Here is a 22,380-nt window from a genome sequence, read left to right on the forward strand (position 1 = left end):
GAGACAAAAAAAAAAAAAAAAAAAAACACAAAAACAAAAACTAAACCTGTCAAACTACTCACTGAAATCCCAAACTTCTTCCTTTTCACTGAATACATTCATATCTGTCAAGCTGTAAAAGTGCATTGTGATTTGAGGAATTTTTGTGAAAGGGCATTTTGGGTTTTCTTTTTTTAAGACTGTATGCTTTTTGAGAGCAAAGACCCATGTAGTCATTTCAAAATTGTCCATACTAACTGGTGAGATAATTTATGAAGCTATACAAAAGGTTTATCGTCTATGTGATGCTTTCCTCACTATCAGGAGTACTTACAAATTTCAGCAGCACTGACATCATAATTTCAAGAGTCCACCTAGGAATGTCTTCCTGTCCCTTTGAAATGTCCTCCATTGATCCCCTCCCTGCCACCAAGATCCGAAACAATTTGGCATAAAGTAAGAGAGGGTTTATTTGGAACAGTAAATATTGGCAATGGTCTTTGTTTTCCTAAAAGAGACAGAATGCTGAGATTTAAGTAAAATAGACTTCAAGCAATACTGATACAATTTTATTTCCCCATTTCCATCCCTGAGTTTTTCTTTTCCATGGCTAATGTGTGATATGTCAGATTGGGACAATGGAGGCAGGAAACAGTCTTGTGAGGGAGATAAATGGATAAAACAGGATTCTTCTGAAGCAGCAGAAGGGAAGTGAGGAAAGCAGACAGGAGGACAAAGGTGGACAAAGTGAGGACAAAGGACCCCAGGACTGCAAAGCATGGTAAGTAGGGAAAAAGTTAAGACTACTGGAAGCATAAGGATAATCTACAGCGCAAAAAATTTGTGTGGACAGCACTCAACTTGACCATGATCTTTTTACAGTGTTTTGCATCTTCCTCTGCCAGGAAATTTCAGTTCTAAATGAGCCATGCAAACTGATCGATACTATTTATGGCAACTGAAAAAAAAAATTAAATCGCTAAATTTGATACTATTCTTCCCATTTGCCCTTCCCAATCTGCTACCACCTGAATTCAACATTTAAAATATCCTCCAATAATTTCCTAAAAGTTTGTTATGTTGAAATTTCATTTCTAAATTTATTTTCTATCTTGGACCATTACCCCTCATCACTAAAGATGGTCATCCTCTTGGTGCCTTCATGTTGTGAGTTTTTAGGACTATTGACTGAACTTGGTTTAATGTCCTCTATATTTGCATGAGAGTTCAATTTGGACCTTAAAATGAAATCTACATACTAGAAAAGGTTTTTTAAAGTCTACATTTGATTCCAATTATCTGTTGATATGACAAAATGAAATCTACAAGTATATGCACAAAGCACAATTATCTCTCATGATTCCTGTCACATAAAATAGTACTGATACAGATGACTGAGATGTAGTCACAAACATAACTAAAATAAACACTAAACTAAAATAACTAAAATAAAACACAGGGCGATAATATTTATTCTCCTGGTACAAATTTCCCTTCACAGGTTTACTCCAAATATTTGAAGACAGTTTATTAGGAAACTAAACATGTACACTTTTGATTAATAGCTATAAGGCTGCCACAAATCTAAGAGGAATTCTAACTGTGCAAGAAAGATGAAATTCATGCATAATAGTATTAACTTTCCAAACAACAATATGAAAATCATATCCTTGTTTTTGTGTTTTTTCATTTCTTTGATCCAGGATATACACTGACTTTCTGAAACCAATGAAAAGTAGTGAATAATGTATGAAAAAAAAAAAAAATCCCCATTCATTGTCCAGAGAGTACTGTTTGCTTGCTGTATAGTACATCTATGCAAGACAATATAACAGACGAGTAAACCCAGAAATCTCAAGCTAAAACCTTCTCAAGTGGAAAGGAAAATATGATCCTGGATTCTAGAAAGTCTCTGAAACAAACAGTTCAAATCCTTAGACTACTCCTACATGCTAGATAAAAACCCCTTAAATTTCAGAAAGATCTGTCCTCCTGAGTAAATCTGTGAGAAAACTGGAAAAAGAATTACTATTTAACATTATTCTAAAGAGATTCATTAACTCACATCCACTTTCCCTGTCTTATAGAATATATTTGCAAAGACTGATGAGAAGATATGTAAAACTGAAAAGACTCTTGTCAATCTTTCCCTGTAATTTCTTTATTAGTATTTAGGAATTTTGCCCTCTAAGTAGTAGTAATAGAACAAACCACGATTTGAGTTGAGAATGAGAAAGAGGCAGCAGTCAAATGCAAGCACAATGGATGGAAGAATAAGAGTAATGGCATACAGTTATATTTTGTTTTTTATAAAAACTAAGCATTTTTCTTTACTTGTCAAGCCTAAGCATTACTGAGTAGAAAAGGTCATGTGAAGGTAACATACATAGGATATTCGAGTTTGCCCATAAAATAAACTCAGATTTAATGGAATTCCATTTATAGTGATGTATAATGGCATTTCTATTTCCTTCATCCTCCAAATTTCAAACTCGAGATACCTTTAGGTACAATATATTGAAAAGGATTTCATGTAGATTCAATTTCTTTTTGGATACTTGTAAAGTATTCAATAAGCAGTTATCAAGAGCATATACTATACTGAGTTATATGCTAGGTAATACTAAAAATAAATCACAATCCTCTAATAGCGGAATATAGTTATAAGCTTTGTTGTATTTTAACACTTTGTATTGTCAATATCTTTAAGAAAGTTGACATTGAGCATAACCTTAAAAGGCTTCCCGGAATAGGTGAAGCACAATGTTAAGTTCAAGGTATCAGGCTCATACTTTCACAAATTAAAAAAATACCAGTAAATAATGAAAGAACTTGAATCTCAAAAGGGTATCATAGAGCCTTAGATAACCACTGCTCTCTTCCTTCCTTCTCCTTGCACTCCTCTCATTTTAATGGACCCAAAGAAAGGAGTAAGGCTCACAGGAGTAATATACAGGAGAGGTGTGTCCAAAGGTTTCAGTAAAACTGGGAGATGGGTAGGGAGTACACTTATTTCCAGGTGAATCTAGCTGCCTTTGGCCATGGGGGGCAGCAGATGGAATTCAGCTGGACAAAAAGCAGTGTTTATAATTTCTTACCACCTTGAGGAAAAATTTCAGTGGTATACTACCAAGTCCCTATGAGAGAAATAAGCCTATCATCACTACCACCATTTAGGACAATCATTTCCCTTTAATTTTGAAAGCAATTAGGTTTTTAGAAAATTTAAGATACTTAGGACAGTCTGAAAAATACCTTGTCATTGAATATAGCTACAGATGCACAGAGTGCCTTCTCATATTAGAATGATATCATGCACCTGACATATAGGGTCCCAAACATTTATTCCTGAACTGAAGGTCTGTAAATAAGCAGGTGGTTGTGGGAGCTTAGCTACCAAGATTAGCAGGTCCAGGAATTTTTGACATGGAATTAAAACTACCAAGAGGAATTTACTGCTGCATAATAATTGCTTGTCTTAACTTTCCCATGTTCTAATATCTAAAGGAAGCCTGTTAAATTCATATTCTCATAAAAATCAACTGAAATTGACCTTATCTCCTACTAGCTTGCAGAAATCACCAATGAAGAAATCTGCAGCAGAGCTGATTATATTGTGTAGGAGAACAGACAAGCAAAAATGATTGAAATTTCTATAGAGAACATCATCAGTGGTTGCTTAGGACAATTTTGCATATAAATAGGGCATAAATGGTCTGTGTTCAATTTGTTCTCTAGTTGTCAAAGAACAATCAAGGATAGACTACATAGCAATCTTGTTTTTGCCCTCCCTAATGCAAACCTACAGCTTATTAATGAACACATGTATATGTCTGCCCCAAAAGTAAAATTTAATTTCCATAAATAAAAAGAAAAAAACAAACAAAAATTGAGTAACTAATACAGGTACACATTTCATCATAAGATTCACATGAAGTGATTGAAAAAAAAGACACTATGTTAACTGGCCTTAAAAATTAAAAGCATTTTAGAACTCAGGACATCTGACTCACTCTCACCCCTATCCAAACACACTCTCCTAAAACTGTTTTGGCCAAAGTCATCAATGAAGTCCTAATATTAATAGTTAAATCTACTGGATCCTTTCCAATCCTTATTTTATTGGCCCTCCCAGCTACATCTGATGCTATTTAGGACTTAGTCTTTGAAAAGTTCTATGCCTTTAGCTTCAGCGGTACCACACTACTTTTTTTCTCCCCACTCCTCCATAACCAACCCCTTAAATGCCCTCTTTTATGTGCTTTGGTTTCCAAGCTAGTCCCATGAATTGGTGGTTCTCAACTTTTGTGGCACATTCAAATCACCTGAATAACTTCTTTTTAATTGAAGTATAGTTGATTTCTAATGTGTTAGTTTCAGGTGTACAGCAAAGTGAATCAATTATACATATATGCATATATCTATTCTTTTTCAGATTCTTTTCTATTAAGGGTTACTACAAGATCTTGAATATAGTTCCCTGTGCCCTACAGTAGGTCTTTGTTATTTATCTATTTTATATATAGCAATATATCACTTTTAAAATATACTATTTCTTAGGCCCTGACTCCATAGATTTGGATTTGATTATTTCAAAGAGGAACCAGACATGGGTATTTTTTTTTAAAGTACCTCAAAGTGATTCCAGTGTTTAGCCAGGGCTGAGAACCAGTGCTACAAATGTTTGTTTTCTCCAGGGTTCACCCTTTGTAGGTTGCTCTCTCATTTACCCTAGATTATCTTACCTGCTCTCTTTGTATCTGTCACTGAAATGTTGATCAATACACCAAATTGATAAATACCTAGTACTTATCAATACTAGGTAAATACCCTAGTATTTACCCTGTAGTTATTGCCAAGAGGTAACTGAGCTAACACTACTGAGAACACTGAGTGACTGGCCTAAGGATTATTTGGTCCTTTTTGTCTCCTTCCCCACCTCCACTCCCACCTACACTTCTCTGCATAAGCCACAATGTCATTCATTTTAACTTACACAAACAGAACTCTGTACTAAATAGCTATGAGTCACATACACACAACAGATGAGAAAGTGCTCTGTTAACTGTAAAGCACCAAGCATGGTAAAGTATTTTAAGTACATCACATAGTATATGTTCAATAAATACAACTGAATTAAGAGGGAAAAATTAGGTATAATAATTTATTAATATAATTGGCAACACCATTCAAGACCCTTGAAAGTATCTAGTTTACTATCAGGATCTCTAGAAGAGACACAATTTATCTTTTCATTCTCTAACTCCCTTTTTTTCCCCTTCAAATCCCAGCACTTAAGGATCAAAAGATATTCTTCATTCTTTAATCCCTTAAATCTTCCCTCTTGGCCCTCACTGCTCTATTAGAACTGCTTGGGAAAAGGACAGCTGTTACCTGCTAGCGGACAAACCCACTGGTCTCGTTTCAGTCATAATTCTACTTAACTTTCTGCAGGATGTGACCTTACTATCTCCATTCTGAAATTCTCTCTACCCTCTGTCTTCCAGGCATCACTTTTTGCTGCTTCTCTTCTTCGCTTTCTAATTATTTTGTCCCCTCGGTGTCCTTTGCTGATTCTTCTGTTTGCCTCCTAAATACTGCAATTCCCAAAGACACTGTTCTTGGCCTTTACCTCCCACTGGACACACTCTTCCTGGGGGATCCCAAGGTTTCTATAACTGTATACATGAAAATGTCCCTCAAATTGGTTAACCCCAGTCTCAACCCCTCCTGCTTTCATGTGTGTGTGTGTTTGTATGTGTGTATGCACAAATAATCAGGTAATCCTCTACTTAAAAACCTCTGTTGGCTTTGTTGAAACAAACTTTTCATCATCACCACTCCTTTCCATTCTCCATTGCATGCATTTGTCATCCTTCCTTGTGTTTTCCACATAAACTACTATTCATCCTTCAAAACACAGTTCAAATGCCACTTTTATCATGAAAACTTTCTTCAGTTCTCCAGGCATTTTATTCCTCTTTTAGCACTTTCTACATACTCATACCATAGCATTTATATTATGTATACACTGTTTTCTTCATGAGACGCTGAGTTCTTGAGGGCAAGACCTATGTTTTTTCCATCTTTGCCCTCCAGGGTTCAAGCACTGTTGCCTGACCCCTACTATTTAATCAATAAATAGTTGGATGAATACTGTTTTCATTTGTTTGCATTATGTCAATTTTTTTTTACTAGATTTGAATTGCATATTACAATATAGTAACTTTACTACAGACAAAATGGGGTTGAGTCAGCTAGTCTAAGATTCTGACACTTAGAAATAAAGACTGAGAAAGCTCATGGGAAAGAACTCATCCTGAGGGAGAAAGAAGTAAACAGCTTAGAATAAATGACCTGCTTGACCTAGTGAAAATAATGAAACAAAACCAAACAGAAAACCCCAACAGATCCTGATCATCAAAAAAGGGAGGAGGATACTGAATGCTACATGGGTTTGTCTTTGGGCCTTGGTGCATGGGGCCAAATCCTATGGAGATCAAGAGGACTGTAACTTATATCTGAAAGCTGTTTTTCTAAAAATGTCTGTAAGACCTTGAGGCATAAGTAGTATATTATCTTGGTACACTGGTGGAGTGTCACACTAAAAGAAGAGAGAGGCATTTCTTCCCACTTTGCCACTGACAGCTCTCAAGCTCTGGCTGAAAGCAGGAGGGTGTCAGCTGCTGTAGCAAACAGCAGACAAGGAAATGCAGGGTATTTTAGATGAAAGCAAATGAACAGTGGCTACTGTGAGGTAGAGAGGCCTAAGAAATGTCGGTTTGGCTTTGTTACAGAAATATTTTCCCTAATATTAAGACTTAAGAGTTTGATTTTTCCAGTTGGCTATTGTTGTTTCCTGTCTCCTCTCTGTTCTCAAATGGTAAATTATATCTTCTCATTTAGACTTACCTGGAGAATTCCATGGACAGAGGAGCCTGGTGGGCTCCAGTCCATGGGGTCACAAAGAGTTGGACATGACTGAGCGACTAACACTTTCACTTTTTCACTTTCATTTGCTGATCCATAAAACTAGGATCACGTGTCTCCTGAGTTTCTTCTGCTTATCCAAATTTAATTTTCTTAGTTGCCTTGCATATTTCTAAAACTAAATTACATTTATTCTGTTTCCTGGTTTCATGTCTGTAATGCTCTTCTTGTGTATGTGTGTTTTTAATGTCTAGAACTATATATCAAAATCTAGTCATAGCCAAAATAGCTCAGATATCTATCTATTGCTGAGAAACCTGTTTATACTTACAGTGGGCAGTGAAGGAAGAGGTGGGGCTGATTAAAAGATAAGCATGTTCGAAGTATCTATAGATATTCAGAAGAAAAAAAAAAAAAGATGTGGCATTGTGTATATATTTTAAGTGTGGTTTTTACTCCTGCAAGGTTTTCTTTATGAATTTCTTCTTCCTCCAAAGCGTATCTTTGACCTTATAATGACAAAGTTAAGAATACTGATGGACAATTCTTTACAAAGTAGGTCATAAACATATGGGACTTATTACCTTAAGTGCTAACAAAGGTTGTAACAGAGTCCAGAAAGATTTAGCCAAATTCATAGATGATAGAAACTGAAATGTTCCTTTCACCCACCAAATTTATAGAAAGTGTAGTCTATATTTTAGACAGTAAAGAAACCCACCAGCAATGCAGGAGACCTAGGTTCCATCTCCGGGTCAGAAAAATCCCCTGGAGAAGGGAATGTCTACCCACTCCAGTATCCTTGTCTGGAGAATTCCTTGGACAGAGGAGTCTGGCAGGCTACAGTCCATGTGGTCACAAAGAGTAGGACATGACAGAAGTGACTAACACATATTTTAGGGAATACAAAAGCAAGAGGGTAGGGGATGTGGGGAATTAGTCTACGTCCCATACTACATAAACACATGATTCCTATCTCATCATGGCACATATAAGATTGCGCTGTTTTTTTTTTAATTAAAATGTTTTTACCTGAAGTACAGTTGATTTACAATGCTGTGTTAGTTTCTTGCATTGCACTTGTATCATGTGGATTATATGCATGTTTTCTCAAATGGTCTGTGAGCTCGTCAAGGCAAATGTCCTGTTTGGTGTCACATCCTCAGTACCTAACCCAGCATGTGATGCCCAGGGGACAGTCAACAAAATTGTTTAATTCTGAATGAATACTATCTACCCCTAGAGCTTCACCATCTACTAAGTTCCTCCCTTCTGGCTCCCAGTTCCATTTCAATATTGAAAAGATGCTCTTAAAATGTCACTAGAAAGCTCCCAAATGGCAAATCAATGGTCTTGATCTTATTTGATTTCACTGTAGCATATGCCATTGTTGAAAATAGCCCATCTTTTTTGCCTTCCTTTGCTTTTAGAACAATAATGTTTTGATTGGCCTCCTACCTACCCAAGTGTTCCTGATCGATCTTCTCTGCTAGTCTTCTACTTTTAGACCCTAAGGAGAGACATTTTCAAAGTTCTGGGTTTGGATTTATTTTTAATAATCCCTCTAATAATCTCTTCCATTTCCAAAGTATTCAATATAATCGGAAATCTCACTAACTCAACCATCTTGTGATGAAATCTACAGTCATATTTCCAAGAAACTTCTGGACATCTTGATATCAATTCTCTGCTACCACTTGCAGTTTCACTTGCCCCAAACTGAATTTGTCTTTTATCACTATTCCTTTTCCTGATCTCAGTAGTATTCTCTCATAACCCAAGTATCCTCCCAGCTATTCAAAGTCAAAATCCTAGGATTAGCCTTGACTCCTGGTTACTTCTCTTTCCCTAAATTACCTCCTTTTGTCTAAGGATATGACAGCAGAATCCTAAGTCATCACCCACATTCCTATAGATTAAATATCTCAATATATAGCTTTGATCATATTCTTCCACTGTTAAAACGTTCAGTATATTCCCATTGCCTAAAGCCTGGAAAATCCCATGGATAGAGGAGCCTGGTAGGCTGCAGTCCATGGGGTCGCGAAGAGTCGGACATAACTGAGCAACTTCACTTTCACTTTTCACTTTTATGCATTGGAGAAGGAAATGGCAACCCACTCCAGTGTTCTTGCCTGGAGAATCCCAGGGATGGGGTCACACAGAGTCAGACACGACTGAAGTGACTTAGCAGCAGCAGCAAAGAATGATACACCTTAGTCTCTTATTCAAGCACTCTCTGATAGAGTAACAACCTACTTTTCCAGAATTATCTCCATATTTTTACACTTTATATAACCTATTTTCTTAGTAGCTGTGCTATTTGCCACTCTCCCAAAATGCTTTGCACTTTCTAAACTCTTAACGATATTTCATCTAACTCAAATGCCCACTATTCCCACCTCCAACTCCTACTGCTGAAATCCATACTTATCCTTCAAAGCCTTTTTCTCCATGATTTTTTCTGACATATTGATATGGCATGATATTTCCCTCCTCAGAACTCACATAGTATGTTATTAACATCTCTTGTATAATGCCCCTATTGTCTGCCTTATTCTGTAGTCTTTCTATCTTTATCATTTCTATAAGACACAAGGGTCTTATAACTAAGGAAATCTTAATTATTTTTGGATCTGTCATCATGTCTAACAAAGTACCTTTCACAAAACAGAGGAAGTTGAATGAATGAATGAATGTTTAGGGGTTCATTTCCTAATTTCTGAGTTTGACACCAGCCCAGCCATAATCTGGATTAATATTCAGCCAGTGGGCATTGGTACAGCCATCAGGCCATTCCTTACCCTTGCATGTTCTAATTGGCTGGGTCCCGTGCTATACCAGTTAGTAATATTTTTAAAATCACTACAAATGTGATCCTCTCCCTTAAAATGGCTTTTGTTGCCCTAAGCTGAAATGGTACACTCAGCTGAATGGGCTGGAGGCAATATTTGGGAGCTCTTTCTGAGTGAACTAATGTGAGTTCTTCTTAGGGAGGGGAACATCGGCTCACTGCAGAAGATTTGCAATTTAGGCAACTCTTCATACCATTTATTAACATTTTGATTTTCTAATGAAAAATACAGACTCCCACTTCATTTTCTTTAAATATGGAATTGAAAACACTGCAATTAGATGCACAACTGTAGGGCTATGTATTGCACACGTTGAAGTTTCCATCTGTAAGCAATGATAAGGGGTTTGACAAGCAGAGCAGTACTTCTTTGCTGTCTGTGGTTGACTTTGATTTCAGATTTTTTTGGCTATTTCCTCTGATTTGACTTGACTTGGAGAAAATAGTCTTCTTTATAGTTTATTTTTTCTGCTTTTATCTCACCATGGTAAAGTAGAGGTTTTTGGACAGGAACAAGGATACTGGGGTTGAACAGGGAAAGTGTAACACTATAAAGTCAATGGGATCTTGGGAAGGAACAAAATAAGGTGCCTAGGAAAGTGAAAACAAAAGGAGGCCAGCAGGAAAAGAGGATCTTAGCTAAGAGAGGCAGAAACAGGGAGGCAATGTGGAACAGCCCCCCAGTTCTGTTGCTTTAAGAAAGAGGGAAGCAGACAAAAGAGTTTTTGGCAGACTTGCAAACTCTGTGCCTGCCTTCCCCTCCCTCTCCCGTCAAGCACTTCTACTGATATCCAAGATGCTTTACCAATCACTGCCACTGTCTGCCTTCTGGTTTCTTCTCACCACTGGACATGTGCATTGGCTGCTGCTCCTTGGAATGGCTGCCAGAGCTAACAGGGCTGATATTTTTGACCCTACGTGCTTGTGGAGGCTCTCCAACTACAAAATAAGAGAGGTCTTAATTTAGATTACTCTCAATCAGTACTAAAAAATTCTACAGCTTGTGAATATATTCTTAGTGTTTTGCAGTTGACAACACTACATTCCCTTAGTACTAAACTCACAGAAACACCATGGAATGATCTCTCTCTTGCTACAGTCTCAGTATGAGGTGTGAGACTAATCAGACAGGGGCCTTAGCAAATGTATTTTAAAAATAAACAGCCTAGAAAGATGATGGCAGTTCTTTTATGGCACAGAATAAGGTGCTTTTACTTATAAGCTGCTTAACAGAAAACTGCATTGGTAGAAAAATTATTTCAGTTTGCTTTCCACTGACTATAAATGCTCTGATTGTTCAAGAAAGAGCAAAAGTGGTTTTTATTTTCCTTAAAAGGTGGAAGGGGCCTCTGGTAGCATGGGAGAATATTTGTATTTTACAGGTCAAGATTGAGGACAGATTAGTAGTGCTCCTGACATTCTACCATACGGCATTACCTTAAAAAATATGGACATATAAATAAAGATGTTAATTTTCTTTCCTTCAGTCTTCCACTCTTTTTGTAGGCCATCTGCAATGTCTTCATCCACATAAAGTAGTCTTACACTCCAAACAAAACATTCTTCTCTCAACAAAATCTAACTTTCAGGCTTATCTACCCACCAGGATTCACTCAAATGCGAAAAAGATGAAATACAACTTACATTGTCTTCGGCCATGAATTTCACCATTGCCAAAAGCTTTTCTGGATCTTTTTTTTTTTTTTTTTTGCATGCTGCACCTAAGGCCCGGCACAGCCAAATAAATTTTATTTTTTTTTAAGTGGAGGGAGAATGATGGCAGGCACCAGGAAGCACCAATGTTTCCTAACTCAGGTGTCATGAACCAAACAGCAGTGCAGTTCCCTAGGATAATGAATTTGCTTGTATGTATTTGCAAGGTGACCACAGAGCTCTTACACTGCTTTTCTAAGACTGTTTCTTTGGTGCTTGTTGAGGAATAGCTTTGACTCTTAGGGTCTCTTTTGGTGCTTGCTGACAGATGACTTTGTATTTCTGCATCCCACAGCATATTAGAGGATGTTCCACATGGTTAATGGTTTCTGTAGCCCAATGGTGGTTCCTGCTAGGAAAGAGTTATCATCTCAGAGGGGCCTCTCTGGGGGTGGCTCTCGGAGCGTGTGAGATATGTATTTGTCATCCAGGCATCCTCTCATTGTTAGGGAGATGGGGGATGGTGGAGAGATCAGCTGTACTTCCTGTTACTTGTCAGCCTTTTGCACCCATATTCCTGTGCCAGGGACTAAGGGGACAAAGCTTGGTCATTCATTCTTCACTGGGCTTCATTTCTTTCATTATTTTGTTGGGAGTACAATAGTTTTGAGAGGAGCCAATTTCCATTTTGCCTTTTCATACTGTTCATGGGGTTCTCAAGACAAGAATACTGAAGTGGTCTGCCATTGCTTTTTCAATGGACATGAGTTTGAGCAAGCTTTGGGAGTTGGTGATGGACAGGGAAGCCTGGCGTGCTACAGTCCATGGGGTCACAGGGAGTCGGACACGACTGAGTGACTGAACTGAACTGAATTTCCATTTTAATGAAATATGACCGTTTCTATTCCAAACATAGAATATTTCTGAGTTGTAGACTATACAAGGCAAATCTTACTAATCTAAATTAAGTAGAGTTTCCATGTTTACTATTAATTTTCCTTTTTTCATTGACATCTCCATATCACTCTACAGCCCATGAAGAGAACTTTTACAAACAACACATATAATTTCTCCCTCTACTTCAAGAAAGATAGGAATTAAAAATATAAAAATTTCCTTAAAAGAAGTAGATAGCTCAGCCTACTTGGATTATTCTGCAAGAAGTTCTTATTTATTTCAGACATAGGTTATGAAGTGGAAAGATGGATAACTTTCTGGTTCCACTCGAGGGAGGGAGGCTGTTTTTCTTTTATGTTTTTTCTTCCTGCAAGATCAATTTCATAGTATGGATTTGTTACTTATCTAACACACACAAAAAGGGGTTCCAACACTTTGAGATTTCAGGGGATCTTGGATCATCAGTGCCTCTCCTCTCTTCAGTAACATGGAGAATGGATCGTGAAGCCAAAATGACCTCTGAAAAGAAGCATTATCTCAGTTTTCTTACCTGTGACATCCTTAAAGTCAATTACTTGGAATGACTTTAATTACAGTTACGATTTTAAACCATCTTCTAGACAAACCACATGCTCATAAAATAACAATTAAAAATATTTAGTATTAAACACAGTGGGAATCCTTGTTTCTAAACTTTTTCTTGCAAAGCCTACTGTTATGGTGTGGCGAAGAGTCGGACACGACTGAGCGACTTCACTTTCCTGCATTGGAGAAGGAAATGGCAACCCACTCCAGTACTCTTGCCTGGAGAATCTCAGGGACGGTGGAGCCTGGTGGTCTGCTGTCTATGGGGTCGCACAGAGTCAGACACGACTGAAGTGACTTAGCAGCAGCAACTGTTATTTGAAGACACTTTTACAAAGTTAAAACTTGTGATCAGGTAGATATAGAAGCTTCCTGAGACTTCACTTGTGAACTGAGATCAACTGTTTCAAAAAATTATTTTTTTTTCATGAAAAAGGTTTTTTTTTTTTTTTTTGGTATTTGGTTCTGAGCATTTACATTCTATAATACCATGTGAGCTAGAATGGCTCTTACCTGGATTCCTTGGAATCCGCTTTCTGCGGTCTCGGAATGCCGCCCCTGATTGCAGGGCTTCCAGAAGATTATCCATCACGCCCGTCTCATCACCCTCTGGAGGAAGGGAAAAATCAGAATTAATCTTGGAGCAATTAAAGTTAAACTACAGGAAAATAAAGGGAAAAACTCATGTCAGATTTACATAATACCCCTAAATTAAAGACATATATCTGTTTCAACATAATGCATCCTGTCAGTTTCTGGCACCACAGACTACTTTGCTTATTACGCACCATTAAGCAAAATTCATGCCAACCTCACTGTTCTTTTAACTTAAAGACCTTGTCTTTTGTATTACTGATGACATGTTCAGTATGTAAATAAACAGCAGCTGATCAACCACTGTTGCCTTCCTGTTAAGATTCTTATAAGATATTCCCAAGTAAGAAACCACTGACCTGGCTTAATGCAATCAATGTGCAGGGTGTGATTTGATGAAGCAGAGTTACACAAGGTTAAATACTGATTGTATTAATACCTTCAGCATTCAACCATCATCTGCAATTATCTTAAAAGACACTATTTGCAAAACACATTTGCATTCAGCTCCTACCTAATCCATATCCTTTACCCATTTTGAAATACTGACATTGTAGAAGGCAAAGGTGACTACATCATCTGAAAGGCCACATTTTACACTTGAGAGACATTAGCCAGTCTTATCACCCCTTTTAGAATGCTGTTGTGCTTCTAAGCTTTTCCTATGAGTGGAATACTCAAAAGATGTTCATGGAAGTTCTCAACGGAAACATATATAAAACATTTCACCCTACTCTTATCTTTGACAATTCTGGCCATCAAAAACACTTTTAAGATTTGTTAGAGCAAGTGTCCATTGCCAGAAACTCTAAGACACTGTGGATAATCCACAGTGAGCTGAGGAGCCTTTTCTCAACAAACCTCACTGATGAAAAGGACCCTCACTAGGTAGTTAATTTGAGTGGTAGCTAACGTGTGGGTCTAGGGTAGAAGACATTTGCAAGCAGGAGGGTTAAGAGAAAAGAGTGGGACTGAGGGAGAAGAAATTGTTTCTGATGTTATTCCTAAATTAAATTTAAATCCTACTTTGCTTAAAGGATTGACTGTGGGGTGTCAGATCATAGGGGAAAAATATTGTCTTATGCGGCAAGAACAAGCTACAATCTTTATTACGTTCTTCATTTGACTTGAGAGTTCCTCAATGTTACAATCATTGTTTTATTTTTAAAATCAATCTCTAGGACAGGACACTGAGTGAAAAAATAGAAGGAAACACAGAGGTTTTAAGGTATAATATTTGATGAAAACAAGAAAAATAAAGGGAAAGTAGAACTCCAGTGACTAAACAAGGGAAGAGGATGTTCACTTTTAGGAATATTAAGGCTGCATACACATCTGAACCATCACCTGCTCTTTACAATAGAAACAAAAGAGGAAATGAAGTCTGACATGCCTGGAATGTATCAGGGAGAATTAAATTTTATGTGGTAGGCACTTGACATTGATTATATCTTTTTTTGGCTGCACCACGCAGCTTGTGGGATCTTAGTTCCTTGACCAGGGATCGAACCTGGACCTACAGCAGTGACAGCACTTAAACCACCAGACAGCCAGGGAAGTCCCACTTTGGTGCTATGATCCTCCCAACAAAATATTGAAGCAAATAATATCTTTGTTTTTCAGCTAGGTATACTAAAACTTGGAGAGTTTAAGCATCTTGCTGCAGATTACACAGCTGGCATGTGGAGGGACCCTGGTATGAACCCAGATCAATTGTTGCATGATAGCTAGAAGAAGATGAAATGGACTAGGCATGTGATGGCCACATGATGAAACATCATAACGCTGTTGTTAAAAAGAGCCAACAGGCCCCAAATGGAGTCACCTGTAAAAAGGCTCACATCACCAAATGGAGACTTAATCTCATTGCAGTTTCAGCCTCTCCTAGGAATATAATCTTAATCACTCAGTCTGAAATTTCCTGGTCAACACTAGAAAGGAAGTTGACCTGATAGACCTCCCATTGTCCAACAAAGGAAGGTGACCTTGTCTGAACAATCTACTCTTTGCTAGAATAACTTCCTTGTCTTGCTTCCTTCTGCCTATAAAAGTCTTCCCTTTTGTACAGCTCTTTAGAGCTCTCTTCTATTTACCAGATGAGATGTCACCCAATTTATGATTCATTTAATAAAACCAATTAGGAATTTAAAATTTATTCAGTTGAGTTTTGTTTTTTAATGCTATGACATGGGTTGGAGCATTATCCTATAAGCTAGCACTAACAAATATATAATACAAACCACAAACGTGAGCCACATAAATAATTTTAAGTTGTCTGTAGCCATATTTAAAAAGATAAAAGGAAACTGGTGAAATGAATCTTAATATATTAATATTTATCTCAATATATAAAAAATTATATATATTTTACATTCCTTTTATCAGGCCAAGTCTCATAAATCTAACACAATTTAATTTCAGCATCTTTCATTTCAGATTAGCTACATTTCAAGTGCTCAATAGCTATATGTGGCTCATGGTTACTATATTGGGCAGTGCAGCCATAAGCAATATAGGAAGTGACTCGATACGATTTATACTTTAGAAAGACTTGTCAGACAGCACTGTGAAGGATAACTCTGGAGACAGCATGACAGAAGGTAGGGAGATGTTTAGGAGTGTAATGGTAATTCTCTCAGTAAGAGATAAAGGACTGAATTCAAGGGTTAACAGAGTGACCAGAGAGGAGGGATATTTTAAAGGTATTAATACAGTCAATAGAACCTGGCTGGAAGGGTGATATCAAGAGGGAGAAAAAAAGTCTAGAAGATAAAGGATAAACAGGTTTGAAAAAAATTGCTTTTTTGAGGAATATCTAAGTAGAGAAATCCAGTAAGAAGTTGGAAATATGAATCTGGAGCCCAGGAGTGAAGTCTAGACTGGAGCTAAAAATGAGAGTGTCATTGGAAGATGGGTGAGATGACCCTGAGATAATGTATGAGAAGAAGGGGCATAGAATATATTTTCTGAGGATCTCAATTTTTAAAAGGCAGTCAGGGGAAAAGAAGACATGGAAGGAGTTTTTAGATACAGAAGTACAACCAGAAGAGAAACAAAGTTCAACTAAATTTCTGTATCCTTATAAAAACAGTCATGATGAAGGCTATGTAAAAAGATGAATACATGTATATGAGTAAAGAGAACAGAATATCAAGCAGTATGTATTTATCATTTAACATAAATGATGGGCAAACATGAAAAAAGTCTATAACATAATGATATTATGGATAGCATGTCATTAAAATTCTTTAATACTACTATATTGTTTATGGACTAAAAAGATGGAAAGAACAAATATGACATAAAGTATAGAGAAATTACAAATAAATCCCTGTGCTTAATTTACTGGTTGCCATCTGATATCATTTAACAGAATGTTATGTAAGATCACCATTTCTCAACTTTTTTTCCCCCATTTTTGTTCCCTCCTCCCCTAAAGGAGCCTTGTTAGATATCTTTTTCCTAATCCCCCCATATTAAAATTTAGTATCACAGATATAACTATATATCTGTTTATGTACTGTGGCCCTTTGGAAAGTAAGATCTAAGATTTTTCTCCTCCCACCTCTCCAATAACCAATATTGATTCCCTTGAGGGTGATATAGCTCCTGCTGAGAAGGTATATGCTAGATGATTCTATTAAGGAAAAGAAGGAAGAAAAAGAAGCCAGGTCTTGGTGAACCTCAGTAAGGAAAGAAATATAAGTTTCAAACCACTAGTTCACCATTAGTTTTTTGTTTGCTTCATAACTGTCAAAGGAACTGAGAGATTGTCATGAAATGTTCAAGCCAAAGGAGTAAAGGTTTTATAAATATATTATAGACTTGTCTTCCTCAAACAAAATGAAAGTCAACATGATCATTTGAAAGTTACCCTTCATTTTAAATAAATTTCAGCAAAATTTGGTCCATGATCAAATTGTGTGAGGTTGACAGTTCACTTAGATTTTCCAAGTTTACAGAACTATTCACTCTCACTTAGATGTGATTAGCAGTGAGTAGCTGTTTTGACTTTTTAATTTTTTGGTTTATGAGATCAAACTCAGGGGGAAAAAAATCTTTTAAGTGTTTTATTTATCACTGAAAAGAAAAATAGCCTTATTGAATTACATAGAAAAATGTGTTTTCTTACAAATTACAATACCTATTTTACTGAGTGAAAGAATATCAAGGAGAAATTTGGTAATGCCTTTTAGCCACTAAAATGGTAATATACGGGCATGTCTGAGAAATAACAACTCAGAGGTGACTTTCTAATCTTTCATCCTGAAATTAGATCACAGACAGTGTTAAGGAGCCAGGAGAGCTGCATGTAATACAGTGGGCTCTGTGTGAGCCCACTTATCTTTGGGTAAAATAAAAGGCATGGGTTGTATCTTCTATATCATGTTTCTAATAGTGTTGGCCATTCTGTAGATGCTGAATGCCCAGTGATTTCAATTTTCAGCATCATTACTTATCTGTGTGTGTTGACTCAACTTCCCCAGAAGAGTCTGAAGATACCACAGATTAAAATCAACACTAGCTCAAGTAATGAACTCTACTATACCTTTATGTAAGGCTGTCTTCCAACGGCTAGCACAAACTTATACAGAGGAAATGCCCTATGAATTTCTCACATTCGTGCACATTTTGTGGGCACAGGCATTGATGACTATTGTTCTGGACTATCATTTCAAGGATGTTTTTACAGTCAACAGCCTTGAAGATACAATGTCTTCCTCCAGAGCAGAGGGTAGGCTTACTTTGAAGACAGATTATATCTCCCTCTAGGGCAGATGTCAGACAAGTTTGCTTTCAACCCAATATACAAGATTTGGGTTCTCTTAAGTATGGGTTCCTCAGATGGGACACAAACCCACTATGTGCCCAGCACCCACCTGGGCCCACCTTGGCATCACTCTGTGGGAGCTGGAGGACAAGGGAAAGCAATCTGAACATGAGGCCCACACTGCTCTCTGTGCTGTGAACAACAGACTTCTTTGTCTCTGACCCAGGAATCTTGTGTCTTCTGCCAGCTGCCAGCTCCCCTGAAACTTTGGCAGCTGACTTGTTAGCATGCAAGTAGAGTAAAATCTCTGACCCTTTACAATTTTTGAAAATACTTTTGTGCTCTCCTTTTTATCAAACATTGTTAATTAGACTACCTGTCCCTCATTTCTCTAGGAACCAAAATAACTAGTGCCTTGGACTTTTCTATTAACTAAGACCCAAGTCTAGTTCATTATTCTTCAAAAATGACTAAAGTGAAGTCACTACTATAAAAATCACTTCCTAAGATCCTAACAGTTCGGAAATAAAATGGCTTCTATATTCACCACTATTGCCTCCTTGAATTTTCTCAATTATATAATTAAGGCTTTCTGGAAAAGCTGAGCAGATTGAAGTTGAAGAAGTTGCCATCAACCAACAAAAATGAGCCGAAAGTCAATAAGGTGACCCAAAAGAAGCAAAAGGCTTATTAATGAGGGTAGGACCCTACTGTGAAATAATACTTAGGTAGATTAAATAATTAAAAAAAAATAAAACTATGTTCTCTGTGGGCTCAAAGAGTTGGGGAAGAGTGATGGGTGAATAAGGGCTTAGGTTAGGCCTCTGAAAAAAATTATACTTGAAAGGTTGAAAATGATCACTTTAAAGAGACTAAAATCCAATTTTTAAAAACTTTTAAATTTATTTAACTGTAAGTTTGCTTTCTATGTCTGTGTGTCTATTTCTGTTTTGTAGATAAGTTCATTTGTATCATTTTTGTAGAATCCACATATAAGTGATATCATTTATCTTTCTCTGTCTGGCTTACCTCACTTAGTATGATAATCTCTAGGTCTATCCATGTTGCTGCAAGTGGCATTATTTCATTCTTTTTTATGACTGAGTAATATTCCATCACACACACACACACACACACACACACACCCCTCACATCTTCTTTACCCATTCATCCATCAACAGACATTTAGATTGCTTCCATGTCTTGGCTAATGTAAACACTGCTGCTATGAACAGTGGGGTATATATGTCTTTTTGTGTTATACTTTTCTCAGGGTATATGCCCAGTAGTGGGATTGCTGGCTTATATGGTAGTTCTATGTCTGTTTTTTGAAGAAACCTCCATACGGTTCTCCAATTTACATTCTCACCAACAGTGTAAGAGGGTTCCCTTTTCTCCATTCCCTCTCCAGCATTTATTATTTGGAGGCACTTTAATGATGGCCATTCTGACCAGTGTGAAGTGGTACCTCATTGCAGTTTTGTAAAATCTAGATATATTAACTCCTCATGTACACACACATGGTTACTTGCTTCCTCTCTCTGAATGTATGTGTATCTGTATATAAAGTTACATATGTTGTGATGTACAGATTTTGCATACAGTTTGATGAATTCTGACAAGTGTTTATACCCATTGTAACCACCAGAGTTAAGATACTGAATGTTTCCATCACCCTCAGAAAGTTCCCACTTGCCTCCACCATTCAGAGGCAACCTTTATTAGTTTTGCCTTCATATCATATAATGTTAAAAGGATAAAATGTGTTGAGGTGCTTTTGAATCAATGTAGGTACGTGAAAGCAAAAATACATGGAGTACATAATAAACCATGAGGAGAGCAACATCAGAGCAATGTTCTAAAGGGCCTTGTGTATCAATGTAAGAAGTCTGAATGTGATGAGAGAGCTTCTAAAGAGCAACGGGTAGATCTTCAGGAAGGTGATGACATGATAAAGGTGACATTTAAGATTGGTCTCACAGTATTATGCAAAATAGGCCAGAGTGGGTGAAAAATTCTACAAAGAATACAATTGAATTTGCAGTGACAAGTATTATTCTGCATATAACCCTGAGCAAAGCAGGATGCTCAATTTTGGTATTATTGGTAAAAGACTGAATAGAACAGCAAAACTGGTTTTGTGAGCAAGGTCATAAGCAGTGGCAAATGGAGACTGACAGCATAAGAAGGCAGTGATAAGTGGAGAGCAAGAAAAGTCAGTGTTAGATTCAATCTTTTTCACACCATCTATTATAGGCCAGATTAAGACCCTGCTGTAAGATGTATGGATTTGTAGATGACACAAAATTAGAAGACTGCTCACTTATCAAAAAAGAGGGAAACAAAATTCCTTCTCTGGGATCTGAAAAAAATGAAGGCCTGAGGCTGACAAATAGCTCTTACAATTCAATAAAATAAGAAGTAAGACATGACAAAAACCTGAACAACTTGTATGGCAGTCCACAAGCATCTAGAAAGCCTCTGTCTGACGGGAGGTTTTTGTTAGTTTGCAGTTTAATTGGAAGTGAGTGAAGAATGGAGATAATGTTGACTTGGAAAACTAACAGATGGTAACTAAGATAATAGTCTCTGAAGTTATTTAGGGCCATGAAAACTGTTTAAGAAAATCAAGATATTATTCCATAGAGATTAAAAGAGGGCATAAATAGAATGTATAAAGTTCTGAGGGAAATAATGATGGCAGATGTTCTGTACAAAAGAAGAAAACTTTCAAGAGGGAAAAGAGGACACAGGAGCTTAGAAGAAATTACTAGAAACCACAGGATGAGCTAGGGGCAGAGTAGTAATTACATTATGCAGCAGTTGAAGATTTGTAAAACAAAACAGAAAAACATTCTCCCAGGTTGAGGCTTTGCACAGTGGTATGTACCAAAAAGCAAAATTAATCTCAGAGCAATTAAAGTTAAAACTATAGGGGAAAATGTTGGTTAGAGAGTTCATTCATTCTGTTATTTCATCTCTTTGCCCAAACAGGTAATGAATAGTTTCTTACAGTGAAGGAGATCATCAGATTCAGATAAATTTCATAGTGAATACTGCTCTTCTTTACCAATTTTAATTGAAGGTTGCAGGTACATTGTGTCATGGAATAAACATTATTTTAGGGGGTCACAAGCTAAATGGATATTCCATTCCAAAGTGATGAGCAGTAAAGGATAAAGGGATTTCTCCCCAAATATCTACATGGTAGGTGCTACCTTAAAGTTTATCACACTAACTAAATTGGTGAGTTCAATTTCCCTAATATATTTGCAGTTTAAAAAGTTGCCAGTTGACACACTTGAATGGATTTCTACTGGTAGTTTCAGTGAAGGATCTTTTATGGCCAGAGGCACCTTTTGGGCAGTTTGCCTGAGGTAAGACAGCTTGATAGTAAGTAGTAGTTAAAAAGTAATGTTTATGCGTCATCATTTTTTGTCCCAGTTACCTATATGCTAGAAGACTGGGAGAAAAAAATTACATATTCTATAAATAAGCAAATACCCAATAAACCTTAATGTTAACACTTACCAGAAAACCACTGCTGATGCCTCTGGTAAAATATCTCACATTTGATATTTTAAATAATTAATATTTCAAAGAGACCTTTGAAATACTCTGTGTGTCTTATCAGAATCAATCATTTACTAAGGGTACGGAACATTTGTGAAAGAACTAAGCAAAAACAAACTTGGAAAAAGAATAAATTTAAAACTATCCAGCAAAGTAAATCTCAGTGACTTTCCAAAAAGATAATAATAAAGATGTTTTTGGATACAGGCATAGTAATAATATCTGCCATTAATTGAGGGTTTATAATATGTCAGGCCCTGTTCTAAGGGATGTAAACTGGATCTCTATAACAACCTATTTTTTTCAGGTAATAAAACTGAGGCATATTTAGGTAAGTAAGTCGCTCAAGGTGGCAAAGTTGGGAGGTGACAGAACCAGCCTCAGACCCTTGGAAGCATGTCTCTGGAGCAGGAGTTGGCAAATTATAGCCTCAGTGGTCAAACCAGCCTACCACTTGTGTTTGTACAATCCATATCATAAGAATGGTTCTCACACATTAAATGTTTGCTTAATTGAAAAATAATAATCTTTCATGCTACATGAA

General features: G+C 36.9%; 1 protein-coding gene across 1 annotated transcript in view; it reads right to left on the minus strand.

The window, feature by feature from the left end:
- DIAPH2 (diaphanous related formin 2) overlaps window positions 1–22,380 on the minus strand; it is a 964,220-nt gene that overhangs the window by 161,793 nt on the left and 780,047 nt on the right. The window contains exon 27 of the mRNA XM_061136610.1: window positions 13,412–13,507. Within this exon, the coding sequence (XP_060992593.1) occupies window positions 13,412–13,507 (96 nt within the window). The remainder of the gene's footprint in view (window positions 1–13,411; window positions 13,508–22,380) is intronic.

Source organism: Dama dama, chromosome X (assembly GCF_033118175.1).
Source record: "Dama dama isolate Ldn47 chromosome X, ASM3311817v1, whole genome shotgun sequence".
NCBI lineage: Eukaryota > Metazoa > Chordata > Mammalia > Artiodactyla > Cervidae > Dama > Dama dama.